Here is a 23,021-nt window from a genome sequence, read left to right on the forward strand (position 1 = left end):
CCCCTATAAACCACATCCTGCCCGTGAATTTGACATCAATTCACGGTCAGGATGCATTCCCCCTGTACTTCGTGGCTAGTAAACTCTGAGCTGGGCTGATCGGTACTTCTCCCCCAAAATTACTGGTTACCACAGAACTGACTTTACATAATTTTTGTACCGAATTTATTGAAGGTCAACTGATGGGCATTTCGGTAAAAACAACTCTTATTCCATAGTGATTTCCTAAAAACTCAACGTTTCCGTGAGTTTTCTCTTGTCCATTCATGAAATTGGGGGTCATTTTCGTAATATTATTGCAGAGAGAAGGGTCATTAGTGTGCCCACTCCCACCACTTAAAAACTTGCCTGTCTGGTGTAGCATGCACTCACAAGTCACAACCGCGAGAGCTCTGCAACAAAGCAGAGAACAACTAATCCGAAAGATAGAGAGATAGGGAGAGACAGAGCTGGCAAACCTCTCAAGCTCAAACCCTCAAAAATTTCTTCTGGAGCCCAAAATCGGTTTCTCTGTCTTAACAAAACTTTTTATACGCACAAACTAAAGCTCTCATTGTTTCGGATTCACGTTTCGTTCCTATGCATGCGAACAACGGAAGAAAGCTACCGAGAGAGAGAGAGAGAGAGAGAGAGAGAGAGAGAAAGAGAGAGAGAGAGAGAGAGAGAGTTCACAGAAAATTTTCCGCTGAAAAGTGAAATATTGACGAGATTTTCAGCCTGATCGCTTGATCGCTCGCTTTCTCTGTGTAAGCTTCATGGACTCTGATTGCTCTGGGCATTTTCGGTTTAATTTTTGTTTCTGGGAGGAATATTCATAAATGGGATGGTGGATCTCTTAGGGACATGAATCTTTCTGATGTGAGCGGTTCATTTTGGCGGAATGTGGTACATGAGCCGGTTTAAGCCAAATGCTTTGGAAATTCGGTAAATTATATCGGTTTTCATTTGATTTTCTTTTCCTTTCCTTTCTTTCTTCTTGCCGAAGAGATTATGATGATGACGCTTCCATTTATAATTACTTTTTTTCTTTATGTAAATTAAAGCAATGGAAGAAGCATAGTTTCTAAGACTTCGTCGCTCTGCTGCTAAAATTGGTGCAACGAATGCTGGAGGGTTTTCTGTTTCGCTCGTTGAAGATCTATGAGTTTGATTCCGCTGGAACCTGGACATTGGGTTGAAAGGCTATTTGATCTTTGTAATCACCGTTCTTGAGCTTGTAGTATAATAGTTCTCCTCCGAATTCAACTTCATCTGTTTAGCCATATAGTCTGAAAGTTTCTAGATTGAAGATAACTGACCATTAGAATTTAAATGGTGTTTGGAGAGCTAAAAGGTAGCGGAAAAGTTAACGAGTTCCATCCTCTTATTTTAAAATATTGGAGCAAATACAGGGCGGTCTTTTTCCAGAATTAAGTAAGCTGTAATTTTGGGAGGAATATATTAGATTTCTCTGAGTTTGTTGACTGGAATGCGAACTCAAACCAATTCTGCGTTAGGATTTAGTAAAGAATTTTGGCGCTTAAAGTTTCTTGAAGAAAGGGCACCGGAAAGTACTTCCCTGTAATGTTGTGAATATAGGTTTGGCTAAGATCTGCATGATTTAGATTTATAGAGAGGTGAAGATGGCTAGTGCTTGGGATCATATCGGCGAGATTGGCAATGTTGCGCAGCTTGCTGGCATGGATGCCGTGCGGCTTATTGGGATGATTGTGCATGCTGCAAGCACGGCACGTATGCATAAGAAGAACTGCAAACAGTTTGCTTTGCATTTGAAGCTCATTGGGAACTTGCTGGAGCAGCTCAAAATATCAGAGCTAAAGAAGTATCCAGAGACACGAGAGCCACTGGAGCAGCTTGAGGACGCGTTGAGAAGGTCTTACATTCTGGTGAATAGTTGTCAGGATAAGAGCTATCTCTATCTGCTGGCCATGGGGTGGAACATCGTATACCAGTTCAGGAAGGCCCAGCAAGAGATTGACCGGTACTTGAAGATCGTTCCCCTTATCACCCTTGTGGATAATGCAAGGGTCAAGGTATTCTGTGTATATATTAGTATTTTTTCTTTGGTAGCTCTGGTTCCATTTCTTTTAAGGCACAATGTTCTATTTTTGCCTTTGTGTGATGACACTGTTCCTTTCTTGGTTGATTCTTTTATTTAATGCTTGATCTGATTTTCAGAAATTGAAGTGCTACATGCTTTGAACTGTCCCCTGTTACCTGCTTCATTACTCGGGGACCCAATGTTAGTTATTTTTACATATATCAACATTCATATATAATTATGATTTGGAGGGCTCTTATGACAGTGTGATCTCTATTGGGCACAATTTTGAACATTTGGTGTAATTCATTTTTACATACCATATTGTTGCCTGTGTTGCTGTGCATTTGATCCCAGGTGCAACCATGCATGTTAGAATAGTTAACAATCTAAGCAGATAAAAATGGTTCATCAAATTAATATCATCCATAATGGAAAAAAGGATCATCCATAATGGAAACCCTAACTTGATTGTATTTGACTAAAAAGTATATGATGATTATTTTGATACCAGATGCTTCTTATGTCTGTGCATCAGTACATCTGGTTGTACCATCACTTGTGTTGGGATTGGCTGCAAGGTCAAGTATTTATCAGGTTGGTGTGCGGTGAGAGTTTGAGTGAGGTCTGCTCGTGAAAAACACTGGTCTGTCAGCCTGTCTAACCAAAATTCAGAAAATCAATTGCTGATTACTAAAGCACCCTCTCTACTCTGTAATTGCAAAAGTACCAGAATATGCTGAAAAAACCTACTTATGTCAGTATTCAGTAGGAGTTCTTCAATTGGACTTGGAGGGTCAGTGTTTTCCCTGTCCCATTGACAGCTGATTTGCTCTCTACATTAAGCATACTGTGATGTAAATGGTCCACGTTTTACTCTTCAAGGCAAAGAGTTTCCTTTTTCATGTGTAATTACTTCTTAGATTTTTCCTCTTTATTGACAGGTACTTGGCACTATATCCCCACAGAACTTTGGAGTTTGGAAAACCTCCTTTTCTCGTTAATATACTGGCACAAACAAGGATTTCCTATCTACTTTGTTTATAGTCATCTTGGTGGTGGCAACTAAGATACTCTATTTGTATCTTTTCTTAGTTTTCATTGTTTATTTTCTATTTTTAACAAATTGGCAGGAAAGATTAGAAGATATTGAAAGAGATCAACGTGAATATACTTTGGATGAGGAGGACAAGAAGTTGCATGATGTTATCCTGAAACGTGATCCCACAAAGAAAGACACAATGGTGTTGAAGAAGAGTCTTTCTTGTTCTTATCCAAACTTGCCTTTTGATGAAGCACTCCAAAAAGAGAATGAGAAACTAAAAGTAGAGTTACAGCGATCACAAGCAAGCATGGACGTGGGTCAATGCGAAGTGATTCAACATTTGCTTGAAGTGACAGAAGTTGCAGCAAAGAATGATTCACCAAGCAAAAGTTATTCAGATGCTAGTAATGATAAAGCACATTCTTTTGATGACAGACATAATGAGGAAAGCGACACTCGAGTGACCTCAAGGTTTGTTTTGTTTAAGTTTATTTACAATACCCACCTAGGGCAGGAGACACATAGGCAATAAAACTAGACAAGCTCTTGTCTATGCATGAACTAGACCTTGGAAAATGTTTATCTTGACCTCTCAATCAAACAATGTTGTCATAACTGGTGTTCTGAAATACACAGTGGATTTCAATATAAGCCTAAAGCAGTAAATTTTATATATAACATTCATTAGCATGGTTACTTATGAAGGCTTTGACCAAATCAAACTGAAGTCCAGATCTGCTACCCACAATTCTGCCTACAATCCTACCCACTACAGCTGCACATCAGGAACATCTCAGTTGTCATTCATGGGGTGGTGTTCCTGATGCATGGTTGTAGTGTCTTGTGAGTACGTGTAGGTAGCATCTTTATGGGCAGCAGATCTGACCTTGTAAACTGCTCATTCCCCAATTTTGTTACTGGTCAATGATTGAACAGTCTCAACACGCAGGCTGGGCTGGATCTAGAAAGTTGCTGTCTGCTCATGAGTGAGTCTGGATATGAGAAGTGAAGGCAGCATTTCAATTGAACTAATTAGACTAAAGAGGATTTCTAATGCATCAAGCTTTATAAAATGAGCTTATTTGCAGTTTCAGTTGTACCTAATTATATGCTCAACTATGTGCTCTGGTAATTTGGCATGCCTAATGGTCCACTAGGAAAAGATGTACTTCACAATTCTATATTTCTATACGTAGAAGGCCATTACCCATTGTTGGTATCAGCTGTCTGGGATCTTCATAGGGGAAGACTGGATGCTGACTTAGCCTTTGACTCATTTTTCTTTGCATAAAGTGGTTGTCCTCAGACTAGAACCTGTGTTCTCACACCTGTGAGCCTGAGATTTTTCCATAACATTAAATAATAGCCCCTACAAGTCTATATTTCTATATACGAGATAGCTAATCTCAGGTGTGCACTATGCTTTATTTTCCTGGCATAGATGACCAGTGATTGGGCTTATTTTTTCCTTAATAAAGTTTGATTTTTCAAATCTGAGGTAAGAAGGTATGTACATGGTGATAGGGCTTATTTTGTTCTTGTACATCATATGGTGGATGGTATGTTGTTTGTTTTTTATTTAATTCTCATGAGCAATAAATCTTTTTTATCGCTTTCTGGTGGAGTTTCATTATCAGTTTTACCGTGCATATATGATTCTGGTGGCATCAAAACACCTTTCATTGAATGAGAAATATACTGTGGAATACACAGTTAAATTATGTAGAACATATATTGCTATTTAGCATGGTAAGAGCTCCAAAATCCAGGCTCTTGGTCAAGCATCTAGATGGGTGGACAGAAAACCAGCCGGGTCCAGTGCAGGGCTGAGATAGGTTTTCTGGCAGCTATAATAGTAATTTCTTTGTTCTACTTGCAGGACTTCTTGTTCCACTCTTTTATTTGTCCATTGTGAGCATTTTCTCAATTATGATTTTCAAGCTACATGAAGTTCTTTTTTGTATATAGTGAGAAGATCATGGACATCATAATAATTTTGTGCAGAACCACTTCTTCAGTATCATCGGGGCATGACCTGTTATCAACTAGAGGATCACACCGGCTAGAAGAATGGCATTCAGATTTACTTGGCTGTTGTTCAGAACCTTCTCTGTGTATGCATTCCCTAGTTTTGTTGCATTACACAGGAATTATTCACTAATGTGAAGTAGGTCTTATGGATAGTAGGAAATTTCCCATAGTGTGCATATCTGTTTTCTATATCTATTTTTCATTATGACATTATCTCCCATCATCTGCATAGCAATACAATGAATTTTATATTCCAGACTTGTATATTTTGGAATGAATTTTACTCAAACTTTACATATTTCTTGGCATATTTTTAAATGTTATTTAGCTCCATAATTTAACATTGGATATGGCACTGAACAGAATAGAATGGCAAAACAAGATTCATGTAGCCAACCCCATATAGTTGTGACAAGACTTAGATGATCTGGAAGGATAGAATGGGAAACTTTTTCTTGTTTCATGTTGGATAAGATATATTCCATTTGTTTGTTTCTTGCAGGCATGAAGACTTTTTTCTACCCTTGTGGCACATTTTCAAAGATTGCTTCAGTGGCCACTAACAGGCATATGTGTAAGTATATCAAATTAATATTCTGGTTAGTTTGTCTCTTTATTTTCCATTTGTCTGCATTCATGCAAGTGAATTGTGTAATATAATAATGTAGGTGTTGCTTTTGTTATCATTTCCTTTTCTTTAGATAAAAGCTAGAAAATTGCCAAGTTTATTCTATTTAATTTATTGGTTGATTTCAAGAATCTATTTACATCATGAATTTTTTTTTATGAATATTTACATCATAAAATGTTGAAAAGGAATCAAGCAGTTTGAGATGCAATACTGCCCAATCACTTGAGAAGGATGTAAACAAAAAAGTACATGGAAGTATAATAATAAGAAACACTACCATGTTCTTAAAAACGTTAAAGAAATTTGTTATTAGTTGATGGGTATTTTATTAGGCCTTGATTGCAATGCAACATTCATATGTGAAAGCAAGTAGAAGCTGAACAATGCTTGGAGATCATCTCTACGCAGTCTGATTCAACCATGTGGCTTCCTCAAAATATTTCTAGTCCTTAGATGGTTGTACTTCAAGAATTTACATCAAGAAATGCTGATGTACTCTAGGGATGGAAACATTTGTGTCCATGTTGTCACATGTTCATGTCAGCAGTCAACAGCTTTGAGATATGACACTACCCTTTCACTTGTGAGGAGTATAAATATATAATACATGGAAAGTTTATAATAGGTACATCCAAACCGATGCTTGGAGATCACAATTCTTTCCCTGGGAAAATATTGAGGAGTTCAATGTTCTGACAAAATTAAAGGACTTCCCTATCATCAGTTAATGAACATTTTGTTAGGCCCTGCTGTCAATATCAAATTCATTTTCAAAGAAACCAAGTAATGACTGGATTTCAACTTGAAAACCTAGGTGCCCTGTTCAACCATACTATCCAGTGGCAGCAATAAATATTTGAGGCTCTTACATATATCTATACTATATAATGTGGCTATTTTAATAGCATCATATCACAAGGTTGATACTTACAAACGATAGAATAGTAAAAAATTAAAATCTAAATGTCTTTTATCTTTTTAGTTTTTACCCTTTCATCAGGATTGGGGCCTGGAAGATGATTTGCCATTGAGGATGTGATGCCATTTCTTATGACTTGAAAGCTGCATGGACAGTATAGTCTGTTATCTGAAATTTGGCTATGATCAAACCTTTACTTCACTTAAATGTCAGACACAGGTCTACTGGACAAAAATGAGTCCCATTTACTGTGTTCTTTTCTTTTCTGCTACTACTTGTAGATCATTTATATATTATTTTGAAACTAAAATGCACTAAACTATTTTGAACAATATCTTATTGTTTATGAAATAAGCTGAATTTGTGTTGCTTTTGGATTGTTTAATAATTATTTTTCATTATTTGTGTAGGAATATGCTAATGAACATTCCTGAATTTATTCAAATTTATAAACCATAGCAATTGGCCCATAAAATATTCTTTTTGTATGTCTTGACATTCATGTTGTAGATCCTCTCTTCTAAGACATGCTTTTTCCCATTCCTGTGTATCATGTCATACTAATTGAGAATAAGTTATACTAAGATAAGTATCTTGTGTATTGATCATTAGCTCCGGCTGAAGCCTGTAATGAGCTGATGGCATATTCTTTGATATTGTCCTGCTGTTGCTATACGTGCTGTGTCAGAAGAAAGCTTCGCAGGATGCTAAACATAACAGTAAGTTCATTGTCTTGCCTCTTTTCATTTGTCACAAATATAGCTGAACCAGAGGGCGAAAAATAATGGGCAGATGCTCAATGAAAAACTCGTGTATTTTTGATGGTTACAAGTCAGGCTCAAAATTATGTTTGAAACCTTGGGGTGGTGGGGTGGAGGGTTTAGTTCTTTAAAAATGGGAAACAACAGTCAGAAAATTTGCAAGAAATCATATATGATATATGGTAAATTGGTAATAAGTATGGTATATGATATATTTGGATTTAACTTTTATGATCTGCATGTAACACAAGGCAAGTATCTGCTTTAATATAATTATATTATAGATAAAGAGAGGGTATATTCTTTTTTTTTTTTTACTTTTTAACCAGTGTCCCTCAGATTAACAGTTAATACAATTACTATTTAACAAAAATAACAATAGCATAAATTATAAAACTAATTTGAGTGTTTGATTCACTGTGTACTTAGGCTCAGTTTTGAAAGAGTGATAGAAATGTATAGTACAAAGCCTTGTATTTTGTATTTCTAAACCTGTATTTGCACTTTACTTATTTGTATTTATACTACTTCCTAACTGAGCCTAAAGAGCAGAAGTGTGGAGAAGAATTAATAACCATACTTTCTTAGATCATATATAGTTTCACGAAATGTTGCTTGGTAACTCAACCTATATGTTTGGCAGGGAGGTTCATGCGATGACTTCCTCTCACATCTGATGTGTTGCTGCTGTGCCTTGGTCCAAGAATGGCGAGAAGTGGAGATACGTGGGGTTTATGGTATGTTCTACTACTCATGGAGCTTTGCTTAGCTTCTGTGTGATAGGTATTGCAGATAATAATAGCTTCAATAAAAGTCGGTCATCAGGTATTGATGATAATTATATCTTAAATCAATTTGCAGGTCCTGAGAAGACAAAGATGAGCCCACCGCCATCTCAGTACATGGAACCCTAAGGGGTATTTAGATGATAAAAAAAGAACTGTTATTTAATGGTAGAACTCTTATGCTTACCATAAAGGAAACTGCTAGTTGCCGCTGTTAACTTGAATGTTGGAACTTGTACTTGGGATATCTTGCGTCATTAATTTTAGCTGTGTAAAGTTGGCTTTGTATATCTTCTAGATATATAGAACTTGGTGTAAATACTTGAAGATATATATACTTGGAACTTGTACTTGGGATATCTCGCGTCATTAATTTTAGCTGTTCGTAGTTGTTTTATCTCTTTAGTTTGCTCCTGTTTGTTTTCTTTGCTGTAGTCTTGTTTTCTTGCTTCTCCTTTCTGTCTGTTTTGTTTCTTGTAGTTGATGTCTGTTTTTCTCCTTTAATGAATCATTTATCTACCACAAAAAATGTTTAATCCAGTCCAGGGAGGAGGCGTACGAGAAATTTATGGATATTTTCGACACCATTTACATTATATCACCAATTCACTGCTATACAGGAAGCTGGCGGTCCGCTGTGATCTAAAGAGTCTAAATGGCTTTGAGTGCTCATCTGCAATTTTGGTTTTGTTTGCACAATCCTCATTCCACAACTTATCATCATCATTCTCATGTTTGTAATATGTATTCGTCATCAAATTAGATCAGGTGGTTTGTAAACATTTCATCCGACTATTTGGGTGGGCTTGTGGGTCGTCATTTAACTCGTGTTAGTAAACTGAAAATTCGTTTTGTTTGATGATATTATCTTTGGGCGATTGATGGTTTGATACATTACCCGGTCTTTTGTCCGGGCGATAGTTCACTGGTTTGATCATCCGGGTGATTGTTAAGGTGTGGTTTGCCTTTAGATCGGAATATCAATCTTTGGTTCTCGGCCCTTATATAGGAATATTAGGTTAAGTTGTGTCTTATAAATTAGAAAAGAGGAAGAGGGACCCAAGCACATATATATCATACGACAATATCCCATACAACCGATGTGGGATATCTCACATTAGCATCCCATACTACCAATGTAGGACGAAGGGATCATAACAGGACAAGATCATGATTTGAAATTTGATCCTATTTTGTCGGATTTGGATATATTTGTCAGATTTTTGGATCAGATCATATAATAGGATCCGACCGACTGAAAATTGGATTAAATTCGAATAAGCCCCTTATCAACCTTTATATATATATATGTGTGTGTGTGTGTGTTTATTTATTTATTTATAAATATGCTTATATTGCATTTTTGTAATTACAACGGATAAGTCAAGTTGGTACTTTTCTATTCTATGGTTAATTCTCAAAGCCACTTATCTCTTTTCTGGTTTCTTCTCAAATCCACCTATCTTTTTTTTTGTTTTTTTTTTTTTGAATTTTTTAATTTTAAAATTGAACAATATAACTCTAGTGACCAATCACCTTTAACACTCCTCATCAAAACACCATGAACTCTCTCTCTCTCTCTCTCTCTCTTTCTTCCATTAACTCTTTTAATAATCTCTCCTCATTAATTATGCCATTAACTTTCTCCATCAGTAAGTCATGCCACTAATTCTTTCATCTCCATTACTCCATTAAATTGGATAAAATCCACCAACTATATATATATATAGATTAATTATATTGAAATTGAGATATTCAAGGATATATTATTGTGCTAATTAAATAATCTACTTCCATTTAAAATTATATTCCATTTGAAAATAGTAAAAATTAATTAACCATAACAAAAATACTTTAGTAAGTTACTTAAATAAAATAAAAATAATTATTAATTATTGTTATTGATAAAAATATTTTTATTAATCTAATAAAAAGAACTTAATTAATATAAAACTAATATCAATTTAAAATTAATATAAAACTAATACAAAATTATCTAACAATTATTATTTTATAATTAAATTTTATTAATTTAAAACCAACTTAAGTTCCACTAAAAAATAAAAATTTATATAGTTAATTAAATTTCTTAAGGAATTTAAATTTAATAAAAACTTAAAATACTTAAATAAAATCAATTTTTACTAATTTAAAAACTAATAAAAATATTAGTTTTAAACATAGTTTAATTATTTTAAAATCAATTTAAATTTCATTTAAAAATAAGGAAAATTATAAAAACCTCTTTGGGTTTTCTTGCAATTCTATGAAACTCCCCGATGTTTTGACCTTAACAAAAATGTTTTGACCTTTTGGTACTGGTCATGGATTGAACAGTCTCAACACGCAGGCTGGGCTGGATCTAGAAAATTGCTGTCTGCTCATGAGTGAGTCTGGATATGAGAAGTGAAGGCAGCATTTCAATTGAACTAATTAGACTAAAGAGGATTTCTAATGCATCAAGCTTTATAAAATGAGCTTATTTGCAGTTTCAGTTGTACCTAATTATATGCTCAACTATGTGCTCTGGTAATTTGGCATGCCTAATGGTCCACTAGGAAAAGATGTACTTCACAATTCTATATTTCTATACGTAGAAGGCCATTACCCATTGTTGGTATCAGCTGTCTGGGATCTTCATAGGGGAAGACTGGATGCTGACTTAACCTTTGACTCATTTTTCTTTGCGTAAAGTGGTTGTCCTCAGGCTAGAACCTGTGTTCTCACACTTGTGAGCCTGAGATTTTTCCATAACATTAAATAATAGCCCCTACAAGTCTATATTTCTATATATGAGATAGCTAATCTCAGGTGTGCACTATGCTTTATTTTCCTGGCATAGATGACCAGTGGTTGGGCTTATTTTGTTCCTTAATAAAGTTTGATTTTTCAAATCTGAGGTAAGAAGGTATGTACATGGCGATAGGGCTTATTTTGTTCTTGTACATCATATGGTGGATGGTATGTTGTTTATTTTTTATTTAATTCTCATGAGCAATAAATCTTTTTTATCACTTTCTGGTGGAATTTCATTATCTGTTTTACTGTGCATATATGATTCTGGTGGCATCAAAACACCTTTCATTGAATGAGAAATATACTGTGGAATACACAGTTAAATTATGTAGAACATATATTGCTATTTAGCATGGTAAGAGCTCCAAAATCCAGGCTCTTGGTCAAGCATCTAGATGGGTGGACAGAAAACCAGCCAGGTCCAGTGCAGGGCTGAGATAGGTTTTCTGGCAGCTATGATAGTAATTTCTTTGTTCTACTTGCAGGACTTCTTGTTCCATTCTTTTATTTGTCCATTGTGAGCATTTTCTCAATCATGATTTTCAAGCTACATGAAGTTCTTTTCTGTATATAGTGAGAAGATCATGGACATCATAATAATTTTGTGCAGAACCACTTCTTCAGTGTCACCGGGGTATGACCTGTTATCAACTAGAGGATCACACCGGCTAGAAGAATGGCATTCAGATTTACTTGGCTGTTGTTCGGAACCTTCTCTGTGTATGCATTCCCTAGTTTTGTTGCATTACACAGGAACTATTCACTAATGTGAAGTAGGTCTTATAGATAGTAGGAAATTTCCCATATCTGTTTTCTATATCTATTTTTCATTATGACATTATTCCCATCATCTGCATGAATTTTATATTCCAGACTTGTATATTTTGGAATGAATTTTACTCAAACTTTACATATTTCTTGGCATATTTTTAAACGTTATTTGGCTCCATAATTGAACAATGGATATGGCACTGAACAGAATAGAATGGCAAAACAAGATTCATGTAGCCAACCCCATATAGTTATGACAATACTTAGATGATCTGGAAGGATAGAATGGGAAACTTTTTCTTGTTTCATGTTGGATAAGATATATTCCATTTGTTTGTTTCTTTGCAGGTATGAAGACTTTTTTCTACCCATGTGGCACATTTTCAAAGATTGCTTCAGTGGCCACTAACAGGCATATGTGTAAGTATATTATATTAATATTCTGGTTAGTTTGTCTCTTTATTTTCCTTTTGTCTGCATTCATGTAAGTGAATTGTGTAATATAATAATGTAGGTGTTGCTTTTGTTATCATTTCCTTTTCTTTAGATAAAAGCTAGAAAATTGCCAAGTTTATTCTATTTAATTTATTGGTTGTGATTTCAAGAATCTATTTACATCATGATTTTTTTTTAATGAATATTTACATCATAAAATGTTGAAAAGGAATCAAGCAGTTTGAGATGCAATACTGCCCAATCACTTGAGAAGGATGTAAACAAAAAAGTACATGGAAGTATAATAATAAGAAACACTACCATGTGGCTGATTCAACCATGTGAAAGCAAGTAGAAGCTGAACAATGCTTGGAGATCATCTCTACGCAGTCTGATTCAACCATGTGGCTTCCTCAAAATATTTCTAGTCCTTAGATGGTTGCACTTCAAGAATTTACATCAAGAAATGCTGATGTACTACGTATATGTATATATATATATATAGTTATCAATAACAATAAAGATTAATTATATTGAAATTGAGATATTCAAGGATATATTATTGTGCTAATTAAATAATCTACTTCCATTTAAAATTATATTCCATTTGAAAAGAATAAAAATTAATTAACCATAACAAAAATACTTTAGTAAGTTACTTAAATAAAATAAAAATAATTATTAATTATTGTTATTGATAAAAATATTTTTATTAATATAATAAAAAGAACTTAATTAATATAAAACTAATATCAATTTAAAATTAATATAAAACTAATACAGAAGTATCTAACAATTATTATTTTATAATTAAATTTTATTAATTTAAAACCAACTTAAGTTCCACTAAAAAATAAAAATTTATATAGTTAATTAAATATCATATTTAAATTTAATAAAAACTTAAAATACTTAAATAAATTCAATTTTTACTAATTTTAAAAACTAATAAAAATATTAGTTTTAAACATAGTTTAATTATTTTAAAATCAATTTAAATTTCATTTAAAAATAAGGAAAATTATAAAACCACCTTGGGTTTTCTTGAAATTCTATGAAACTCCCTGATGTTTTGACCTTAACAAAAACCTCCCCTATTGTTTTGTAAAAAGGTGCAAATACCTTCCTTTAGTCAGCATTCCAAGTAAAAAATGTTGATGTAATGCATTAGTTTTACTTCACTTCTGCCTTCTTAAATTTTTCCAAGAAGAGTAAGGAGAATTATTCTTTGAAAGTTGTCTAGCAAAATAGATTAGTGGAGGGTAAAATTGAAACTTTAAATTATGTATTATAATGCATTAACAATGATAAGGGTATTTTGGTAACTTTAATGTCTTTGTTACCGAAGAGCCATGGGAAAGGAGGTATTTGCACTTTTTCTCAAAACTGTAGGAAAGGCCTTTGCTAGGGTCAAAACACCAAGGTGGTTTATAAAATTGTTATAAGAGGATTTTTTTTTATAATTTTACCTAAAAATAATACAAAAATAATAATAAACTAGTACAAATTAATAAAAAATCTTTCCCAAAAATTAATAAAAATTAGCATTATGATACAAAAAAAATACAAATTTATCTAGAGAATAGGAAATTGGCCACTTTCACTAAAGCTAAATGGTTATTTCTTTACCATGTTCATTAGACATTTCTTTACCATTTGTTTAAGATGTACAAGAGATGAGAGATGATCATTTAGCTTTAGATGAAATTTTGATGATGAAGAGGAATGAAAGGAATACATATATGTAGAAAACCCCATGCATTGTGAGTTGTGTTTGTGTAAATTGAGTATATATAGTGTATCTGCTACAAGTTTGAGTATAACTATGACTTATCGCATTATCTTATTGTTACAATAGATTGGACTTCTTACGAGAGTTGAACTCTATCTTATCTGGACTCTTTGAATCTGAACAGATGAGGTGTCAGATGCAGGCCTAGACTTGGGCGGGTTGTGTTTATCCTCAATACCCTCTCAAGCTCAATAGTAAGGAGCATACAGTAAGCTTGGAACTTAGAAGAGAAAACTGCCCAAGTGGAAGAGGCTTCGTGAAGATGTTTTCTATTTGGTCTTTGGACCTAACAAACCACACTTGAAGAAGTTGTTGAGCCACCCTCTCTCGAAGAAAATGGTAGTCCAATTCGATATGCTTGGTGCGGGCATGAAAAACAGGGTTGGCAGTGAGGAATGTCGCACCAAGATTATCACACCACAATGAAGGTAGACAAGTGAGAGCAATGCCAAGTTCATGAAGAAGCATTTGGAGCCATGATGATTCAGCAGTGGTAGATGCAAGACTACGGTATTCGGATTTTGTAGAGGATTGGGATACTGTATTTTGTTTCTTAGAGCTCCATGAGATAATATTAAGGCCAAAGAAAACACAATAACCACATTGAGACCGTTGGTCATCTGGGCAACCAGCCTAATTGGCATCAGAAAAGGCATCAAGAGTGAAGGAGGAGTAAGGTTTAAGAAGGATACCATGAGTGGTAGTGCCTTTGAGATATCGAAAAATTCACTTAACAGTCGCCCGGTGTGCAGATGTAAGTCGTTGCATGTATTGATAGACTTTATTTACAAAGTAAGAAATATCAGGTTTGGTAAGGGAAACATACTGTAAAGCACCGACAATGCTACAATAAATGGTTGCATCTTCCAATGGTTGACCAATAGTAGCATATAACTTTGAAAGAAGACATAGGACTTAGGCTAGGCTTAGAATGCTCCATACCAAATTGTATAAGGAGATCATGAACATACTTATGTTGAGAAAGATGAATTCCGGATGAAGAATGATGTGCCTCAATCCCCAAGAAATAGTGAAGAGGGCTCAAGTATTTCAATGTGAAAGTAGATCGAAGATCACCAATAATAGATTTGAGATAATCAATACTAGACCTAGTGATCAATATATCATCAACGTAAACTAATACAATGCATACCTAGTCCTTGTTGTGCAAAATGAACAAGGAAGCATAAGCTTGAGATTTAGAAAAGCCAAGGTGTAGAAGGTAATCTCGAAGTCTTGTAAACTAGACTCTAGGAGCTTGTTTAAGTCCACAAAAGGACTTATTGAGTTTGCAGACATAACCAGGATGACGAGGGTCCACGAACTAGTCAATTGCTTCATATGAACTTCATCAAGGAGAAAACCATGAAGTAAGGTATTACTTACATCAAGTTGTCGCACCTTCCAATTAAAGGAGAGAGCTAATGAGAGAACCATTTTGATGGTAGAGGGCTTGATGATAGGGCTAAAAATTTCATCATAATCTAAATCTGCCTCTTGTGAGAAACCCTTTGCCACCAGGCGCGCTTTGTAGTGCTCAACAGATCCATCCGGTTTCCTTTTGACTTTGAAGACCCATTTAGTTCCAATAATATTCTTGTAAGAAGAGAGGGGGGACCAAAGTCCAAGTGTCATTGGCGAGCAACGCCTTAAATTCATCAGCCATGGCAAGATTCCATCGTGGATCCTGTCGTGCTTTAGTGTAGGTGGTAGGTTTAGTTTCTTGTAGCATACTACTAGTCATAGCGTACTTAGGATTAGGTTTAAATGTTTAATGATGCCTGATTGTAACTGTGTATGCATGTGATGAGCATGTAGGGGAGGAACATTCTCATGTGAGAAATCTATAGAGGTGAGTAAGGGGCAGTACCAATAGAAGAACAAGGCATGGTAGATGTTGGCATAGGAGATGATATAGACTCCAGATAGCCATGAGAGAAAGCATAAAATGAAGTAGGGGGACTAGATGAAACCACAATGGTTGGAGCACATGGATAGAAAACAAGTGATAAACCACGAGTATGCAGCGACAAAGAGGCACTAGAAGATGAACGTGAATGAGAACCAGCTTTGAATGGATACTCTGACTCATTAAAGATGACATTGTGCAAAATGAACATGCACTTATTAGTAGGGCCAAAGCATTTGTAGCCACGATGACAAGCACTGAAACCCAAGAAAATACATTTAGTGGAACAATAATTCATCATGTGTTTGTTATAAGGATACAAGTGTGGATAACATGCGCATCCAAAAACACGTAAAGTAGAATAATTTGAAAGATATCTAAATAATCATTCCCATGGATATATATATATATATATATATATATGTGTGTGTGTGTGTGTGTGTGTGTGTGTTAAAGTAATTGCGTAGGCAACCGATTAATAAGAAAGACGATTGTGTCAAAAGCGTCAGTGCAATGTTTTTGTGGGACACTAGCATGTGCCCTAGTTTAGAGCTTAGGATTGCAAGAAAATAGTAGTGGATAGAAGTTTGGAAGTTTAGTAATCTCACATTTGGAGTGGGGGGAATCAAGCAAGAGGCTGGCTTGTTAATAGGGACCAATCAAATGAATTAAATTCTTCCGAGATCATCCCTTAAGTCCTTTAGTATATGTGTAATACTAGCAAGAGACCCGTGCGATGCATGGGAAGATAAAGAAGACTAAATGAAAGAAAGAGAAAAAGGTCATCAAATTACGTACAAACATATACGTATAAACAATCAAATCTAAAACCCTTCATTAAATTAACATTTCCGTAATAGAAGTAATTTTTAAACCTTCTTTAAATACAATCGAATAATGTTAAAATGATAGTTTTATTCTATCTCAACCTAACAACCCTATCAACTCGGGCGGGGAAGATGTATCTTATGTTTGCAATTAATGTAAATGAAATTGCAGGGCTAAGAGCTAGTTTAAACAATTAAAATGAGTGTTTTCCATGTAAAAGTGACATATGATAAATCTCTGATTCTTACTTCTATCCTCATTTTCTAACATATATTCTATTATAACATATATTTACAGGTTTGTTAATATGAATAACCTCAAATATAATGCTTGTCCTTTTAAAAAATGGAAAAAATATAAAACTTCTATTTTTTAAACCAAAAAATAAAATTCATTAACCACTCAAAGCAAGATCAACTTGTAAAGCTTGTACAATGAAAAGAGGTGCACAAGACTAAGTGTAGTGGTGAGATAGCAAAATCATGCCTGGCAAAGATATGTGCAACTCTATTGAAAAAACTGTTGTACAAACTTAAGAGAGCAGGGGGGAATAAAACCAAATAACACCTTAGGACTTGACAAGGAGGAGAGGAATTCTCTCCCAACAGGGCGTGGATGGTAGTGAGCACATCCCAACCAGAGCAAGCGGTCACTTATTAATGGAGTCGTAGTAAGTCACTATTAACAAAAAGCTTCAATTAATGTTGTGGCTATTTCTTCAATAAAACTTGCTTAACTTGCTTACATGCTTAATAGAAAGAAAAGCTAAAGTATGCTTTTCCTCCACCTCCACCCTATCAAAATACAAAGCAGTGGGACCTTTTTTTTGTCCCGACTTTTCATTTCTCCCACAATAAAGAAGAGAACCTTAATAAAAACCATTTGGTTAAGCTTTTGAAAAGAAGTTCCCTAATGAAAATTAATTAGAAATACAAGGTTAATAGACAAATAATGGAAATGGAAAATTCTAAGCAACTTTACAAATGGAAAATGCAGGGGGAGAAATGATAGGATTGGTGTTTCACCTATGTTTGCCTCTACCTCTATCCAATCTGAGTAGTTTCATTGAGAGTTTGAAACTTGTAAAAGTATTAGAAGAATGATGAATGTTGGAGACCAAAAATGGGGTATGAAAAAATTCGGTGAGACGGTCATGGGGCAACTTTAAGAATCATTTTGATAATGAAAAAAAAGGTAAGTAGAATATAGGAATCAATCTAATTTACCATGGGAGATTATCTTGTGCAAGAAAAAAAAAAGGTATTGTAGCAATAAGTAATCCATGGGAATATTACTATTTATTTTGATATGTAAATATAAATGGAGGAATGAAGACAAAATAAACCTCAAATTACATGGGGGAAACTATAGATTCAAACAAAAAACACAATATACATCAACCAAAACTGCAGAAATTATGGCTTTCTACCTATAGATTCAACAAAGCCAATCTCCCTAAACATTTGAAGACATCTTAGGAATATTGTATAGGTACATGATTCTGAAACTATATAGCTGGAACAATGATTTTTGAATTTAAGTTTATATGTTTTGGAAGTTCTACCATAAAGGGACTAATAAGTTCATATGTTTTGAAAGTTCCAAAACCAAGATTTAGTTTCTTTTTTTTTTTTTTTAGGGAGAGTGTGTGCAAGAGAGAGAAAGTATGTTTAGGAAAGAAAGATTTGAATAGATTAAATCTTGGGTTAATTATAGCAATTGAACATACGTTAAATTTTAGGGAGTGTGTGTAAGAGAAAGAAAGTGTGTTTAGGAAAGAAAGGTCTGAATAGATTAAATCTTGGGTTAATTAGAGCAATTGAACATAAGCTTACTTTTTTGGGAGTGTGTGTGTAAGAAAGTGAACTTGTATTTAGGAAAGATCTTAGGAGATTTAAAGAGGTTCAGTGGAGAGAGAGAGAGAGAGAATCAAATCCAATTAAACATTTATATTAGAAAATAACAAACATTTGTATTAGAACCGTAGAGGGACCCAAAAGGACAGAAGAGGTAATTTTTTGACAAAAATGATCATTTTGGTAATTTCAAAATAGAAAAATCACTCGTGTAAGAACTTAGAAAAGCAATGCCGACATGTGAGGAATATGGTGAGAGGACCCTTGCCTCCTCTCTTTCCTCTGTATTATATATATATAAGCCTCCTTGTATTTTGCTTAATCTATTATTAAGAGAAGGATTTTTTTTGTTGTGAAGTTCAGTTATTTTCAGTGCACTTATCTACCAGTTAAATTTCATGGGTTGAAATAGTAATTTTGCAAAGACCAACCCTCACTGCTTAGAATTGGTTTGGTCATTAAAAATAATTAAGAACCTTAGGTAAACAGCTTTATTAATGGTCACTGATGGTGATGTAATGGAAGATAAACTTCAGGTAGTGTTTGGCAAAGGCACATGTGTTTGGGCCTCATTAAACTTTCCAAAATTCAATGGTCACTAATGGTGATGTTACCATATTTTGGGCCTCATTAAGCTCAGAGATCAATTTTTAGTCCTTCTGAAAAGATCGAAACCACTGAATTTTGGAAAGTTTCAAATAAATCTTTTGGGTCTTTTTATGTTTTAAATAGCCTTTAAATGTGTTTCTAAAAGCTTGATGGATGGATTTGCATACCAAAAGGTTTTGATCTTTAAAGACATGACCCCAAGCCATAGGCTTAATGTCTTTTGGTCATTTGAGCTTTTCCAAGATCTTCCTAAATATACTTGCAAAATTGTACCTCAATCTTTTAGATAAAAAAAAAGTTCTTTAAAGGGGACTCTAAACGTATTGAAAAGTTAGTAAACAAGAAAAAATAAATGGAAATTTTAGATTAACAAATAATATAAAGGAAGAACATTATTATTGACTTTTTTTTAAACATTACTAGTGTAAGGGCACGTATTGTACATGTGTATAAACTAAAGGGTAAAAATATAAGTTAACATTAGAGTTAATTTTAATTTCTATAACTTGCATCAAAACTAAGGCAAGTATCTGCTTTATAAACCATTTTGGTGGATAGTGTGGCGAAGAAACAAGGAAATCAAAAGGCTTTGATGGCTCACATTGAATTACATGAAGTGAGTTCTTGACGGGCCACGTCAAGAAATCTAAGGCCATGATTCATGATTTTAGCCCAATGTCGACACTATAATAAGAAATCTAAGCCCAATGTATGGTTCCATACATACATGAGAATATCTCTCATACATGTGTAAAACTACTCCGGATCTGCTCCTCACATCAACCTCATGGTATATTTTGGCCGCACATAGAGAACATCTCCCATGTTTGTATTTATTATTCATGGGGAGATGTTCCCAACTTGTGTAAAATTCATGAGGAGTAGGGATTAGGGGCGCAAATGGATCCGATTTCTGATCCGATCTGATTCCAGATCCGATCCTATTTTGTTAGATTCATATCTCCCCTTGTTTGGATATTCGGGTCGAATCAAATTAGAAAATAGGATCGGGTTTGGATCACCATTTGTTTGATCTAATAGGTGGTGTCCTATTTATTTATATAAATAAATAAATGTGTGTGTTATTTATTTATATAAATATATATAACACATATATGTTATTTACTTATTTATAAATATATTGTTTATATTGAATTTTTGTAAATTTGTTATATTAATTATTTTTTTATAAAAAACATGTATTTATATGATGAAAATAGTTGAGAAGATACTTGTATTTTTTGTTTTTTCTAAATTATTATAATTTATTTTTCTTTTAATAGTTTATTAATATTTTAAGAAATTTAAATCGGATCATATTAAATCCGAAAATCTGACTTCTTCATCGGATCCAAAATCGAATCCATACTTATAAGATCCAATCTAGGGCTCTTAACAGTGCCAGATCATATTTGGATATACCTTGATTTGAATCCTGCCCAATCCGTTTGCATTCCTAGTAGGGATGTCTCAACTTTGATTGGGCCCTCTAGTGGCCCAACCTGAACCTGACCCAAGTAGGGGTGGATTCGAGTCAAGTCGAGCCAAATACTTGGCTATTTGAGCTCAGCTCGTTGAAATTTTGTTAGGCTCGAGCTCGATTCGATGCTTGCAAGTTCGAGCTTGGCTAGGCTCGAGTTCAACTACAAGCCAAGTTTTTTCTAAAAAGTAAAAAGTATACATATAAATTTTTTTTTATTTTACATACAAAAAATCAAGAATTATAAAAATTATTTATTATTATATATAAAAAAAATAAAAATATACATACAAAAATGTTTTTATTTTACATACAAAAAGATAAGGATTATAAAAATTATTTACTATTATACATAAAAAAATAAGTATTATATAAATAAAAACGATTTATTATATATATATATATATATGTATGTATGTATATAATAAAAGATATTTATTTATTATACTAGGCTAGATTAGTCTTGCAAGCCTCACGAGTCGAGCTCGAATAACATGTGAAGTTCAACTTGTTGCTACCCCTAGACCCAACCCGCTTAAAAATGCATAATTTCCGAAACCAATTCGACCATATAGGGTCTAACTCGATAGACAACAGACCTGACCTGTAGCATTTCAACCATACTTTTTTAACACATTTTGAAGACCTAAAATCCATTAAATTAAGATAGGAAATTGTTTTATATATTCTAACTCACATTTAAAAAAAGAAATAAAAAACAAAATCACCATATAAATAAAACCTTAAAATTTAAAAATGTAAGTTAGAAGGCAGAAGTTATAAGAATAATTTATATATATACATAGTATCATGACTCAATAAGGCGAATCAACCAAAATCCAAACCCGACTCAGATTGAAAGAATGAAAACCCTAACCAACCCTAAAATTGAATATACCGTTAGCCCGACCATTGACATCCCTAATGGGGATATATTTGCAATATGGATGTGAAATGTTTCAATATGCATTATACGGTATAGGCCGTGTTAGAACATGTAGTAAAAGTGAATTCTCTGCTTGATACGGTATAGATGTCTTTTCGGTATCACAGTTGTACAAGTACTCCCAAACTATGATGTTTATGCTTTCTTGTAAGTAGGGCTTGAATGCGTTTCCTCCCTTATTTTCGTGCCTCTATAAGCTTCTTTTATCTTCGTTCTCTGTTGTTAGGGTTTCTTCAGGGAGAGAGAGAGAAAGATTAAAACGAAATTTGTTTGTTCATTGGTTTCTGATCAATTATGTCGGGTAAGAAAGTGACCTTGAAGAGTTCTGACGGAGAGACCTTCAACGTCGATAAGGCGGTTGCTCTCGAGTCTCAGACCATCATGCATATGATTGAAGAGGATTGTATCGACAACGGAATCCCCTTGCCCACTGTTACCAGCAAGATTTTATCCAAGGTCATCGAGTACTGTAAAAAGCACGTCAAGACTACCAGGACCGATGATCGTACTGCCGATGAAAAGCTCAAGAACTGGGACGCTGAGTTCGTCAAGGTTGATAAGGACACTCAAATAAATCTTTTGGGTCTTTTTATGTTTTAAATAGCCTTTAAATGTGTTTCTAAAAGCTTGATGGATGGATTTGCATACCAAAAGGTTTTGATCTTTAAAGACATGACCCCAAGCCATAAGCTTAATGTCTTTTGGCCATTTGAGCTTTTCCAAGATCTTCCTAAATATACTTGCAAAATTGTACCTCAATCTTTTAGATAAAAAAAAGTTCTTTAAAGGGGACTCTAAACGTATTGAAAAGTTAGTAAACAAGAACAAATAAATGGAAATTTTAGATTAACAAATAATATAAAGGAAGAACATTATTATTGACTTTTTTTTAAGCATTACTAGTGTAAGGGTACGTATTGTACATGTGTATAAAGTAAAGGGTAAAAATATAAGTTAGCAGTTGAGTTAATTTTAATTTCTATAACTAAGGCAAGTATCTGCTTTATAAACCATTTTGGTGAATAGTGTGGTGAAGAAACAAGGAAATCAAAAGGCTTTGATGTATTGACATGGCTCACCTTGAATTACATAAAGTGAGTTCTTGACAGGCCACGTCAAGAAATCTAAGGCCATGATTCATGATTTTAGCCCAATGTCTACACTATAATAAGAAATCTAAGCCCAATGTATGGTTCCATACATACATGAGAATACCTCTCATACATGTGTAAAATTACTCCAGATCTGCTCCTCACACCGACCTCATAGTATATTTTGGCCGCACATAGAGAACATCTCCCATGTTTGTAATTATTATTCATGGGGAGATGTTCCCAACTTGTGTAAAATTCATGAGGAGTAGGGATTAGGGGTGTAAATGGATCT

The 23,021-nt window shown here is 34.1% G+C and overlaps 1 protein-coding gene across 2 annotated transcripts; it reads left to right on the top strand.

The window, feature by feature from the left end:
• The first annotated feature begins 357 nt into the window (after positions 1 to 357).
• On the top strand, positions 358 to 8,618 carry MCA1 (PLAC8 family protein). 2 transcript variants are annotated; one of them, XM_010268543.3, is made up of 9 exons: positions 358 to 746; positions 840 to 924; positions 1,044 to 2,033; positions 3,175 to 3,557; positions 5,091 to 5,200; positions 5,620 to 5,691; positions 7,280 to 7,386; positions 8,072 to 8,165; positions 8,290 to 8,618. In XM_010268543.3, exons 3-9 carry the CDS (start codon positions 1,623 to 1,625, stop codon positions 8,340 to 8,342), a joined length of 1,230 nt encoding a protein of 409 aa, XP_010266845.1. In that variant the 5' UTR covers positions 358 to 746; positions 840 to 924; positions 1,044 to 1,622; the 3' UTR covers positions 8,343 to 8,618. The 2 variants fall into 2 exon arrangements, with proteins under 2 accessions (XP_010266845.1, XP_088746383.1); XM_088890257.1 differs by lacking the exon at positions 358 to 746 and having other exon boundaries at positions 785 to 924.
• The last annotated feature ends 14,403 nt before the right edge of the window (positions 8,619 to 23,021 follow it).

This window comes from Nelumbo nucifera, chromosome 6 (assembly GCF_055504915.1).
Source record: "Nelumbo nucifera cultivar China Antique chromosome 6, China Antique-T2T, whole genome shotgun sequence".
Taxonomy (NCBI): Eukaryota; Viridiplantae; Streptophyta; class Magnoliopsida; order Proteales; family Nelumbonaceae; genus Nelumbo; species Nelumbo nucifera.

Bases quoted from the DNA above. Each gene is read 5' to 3' on its own strand.
- MCA1 (XM_010268543.3), top strand. From the start codon at position 1,623: ATGGCTAGTGCTTGGGATCATATCGGCGAGATTGGCAATGTTGCGCAG. The intron at 7,387-8,071 runs GTAAGTTCATTG...TATGTTTGGCAG, and splicing joins GCAGGATGCTAAACATAACA to GGAGGTTCATGCGATGACTT. The intron at 8,166-8,289 runs GTATGTTCTACT...ATCAATTTGCAG, and splicing joins GGAGATACGTGGGGTTTATG to GTCCTGAGAAGACAAAGATG.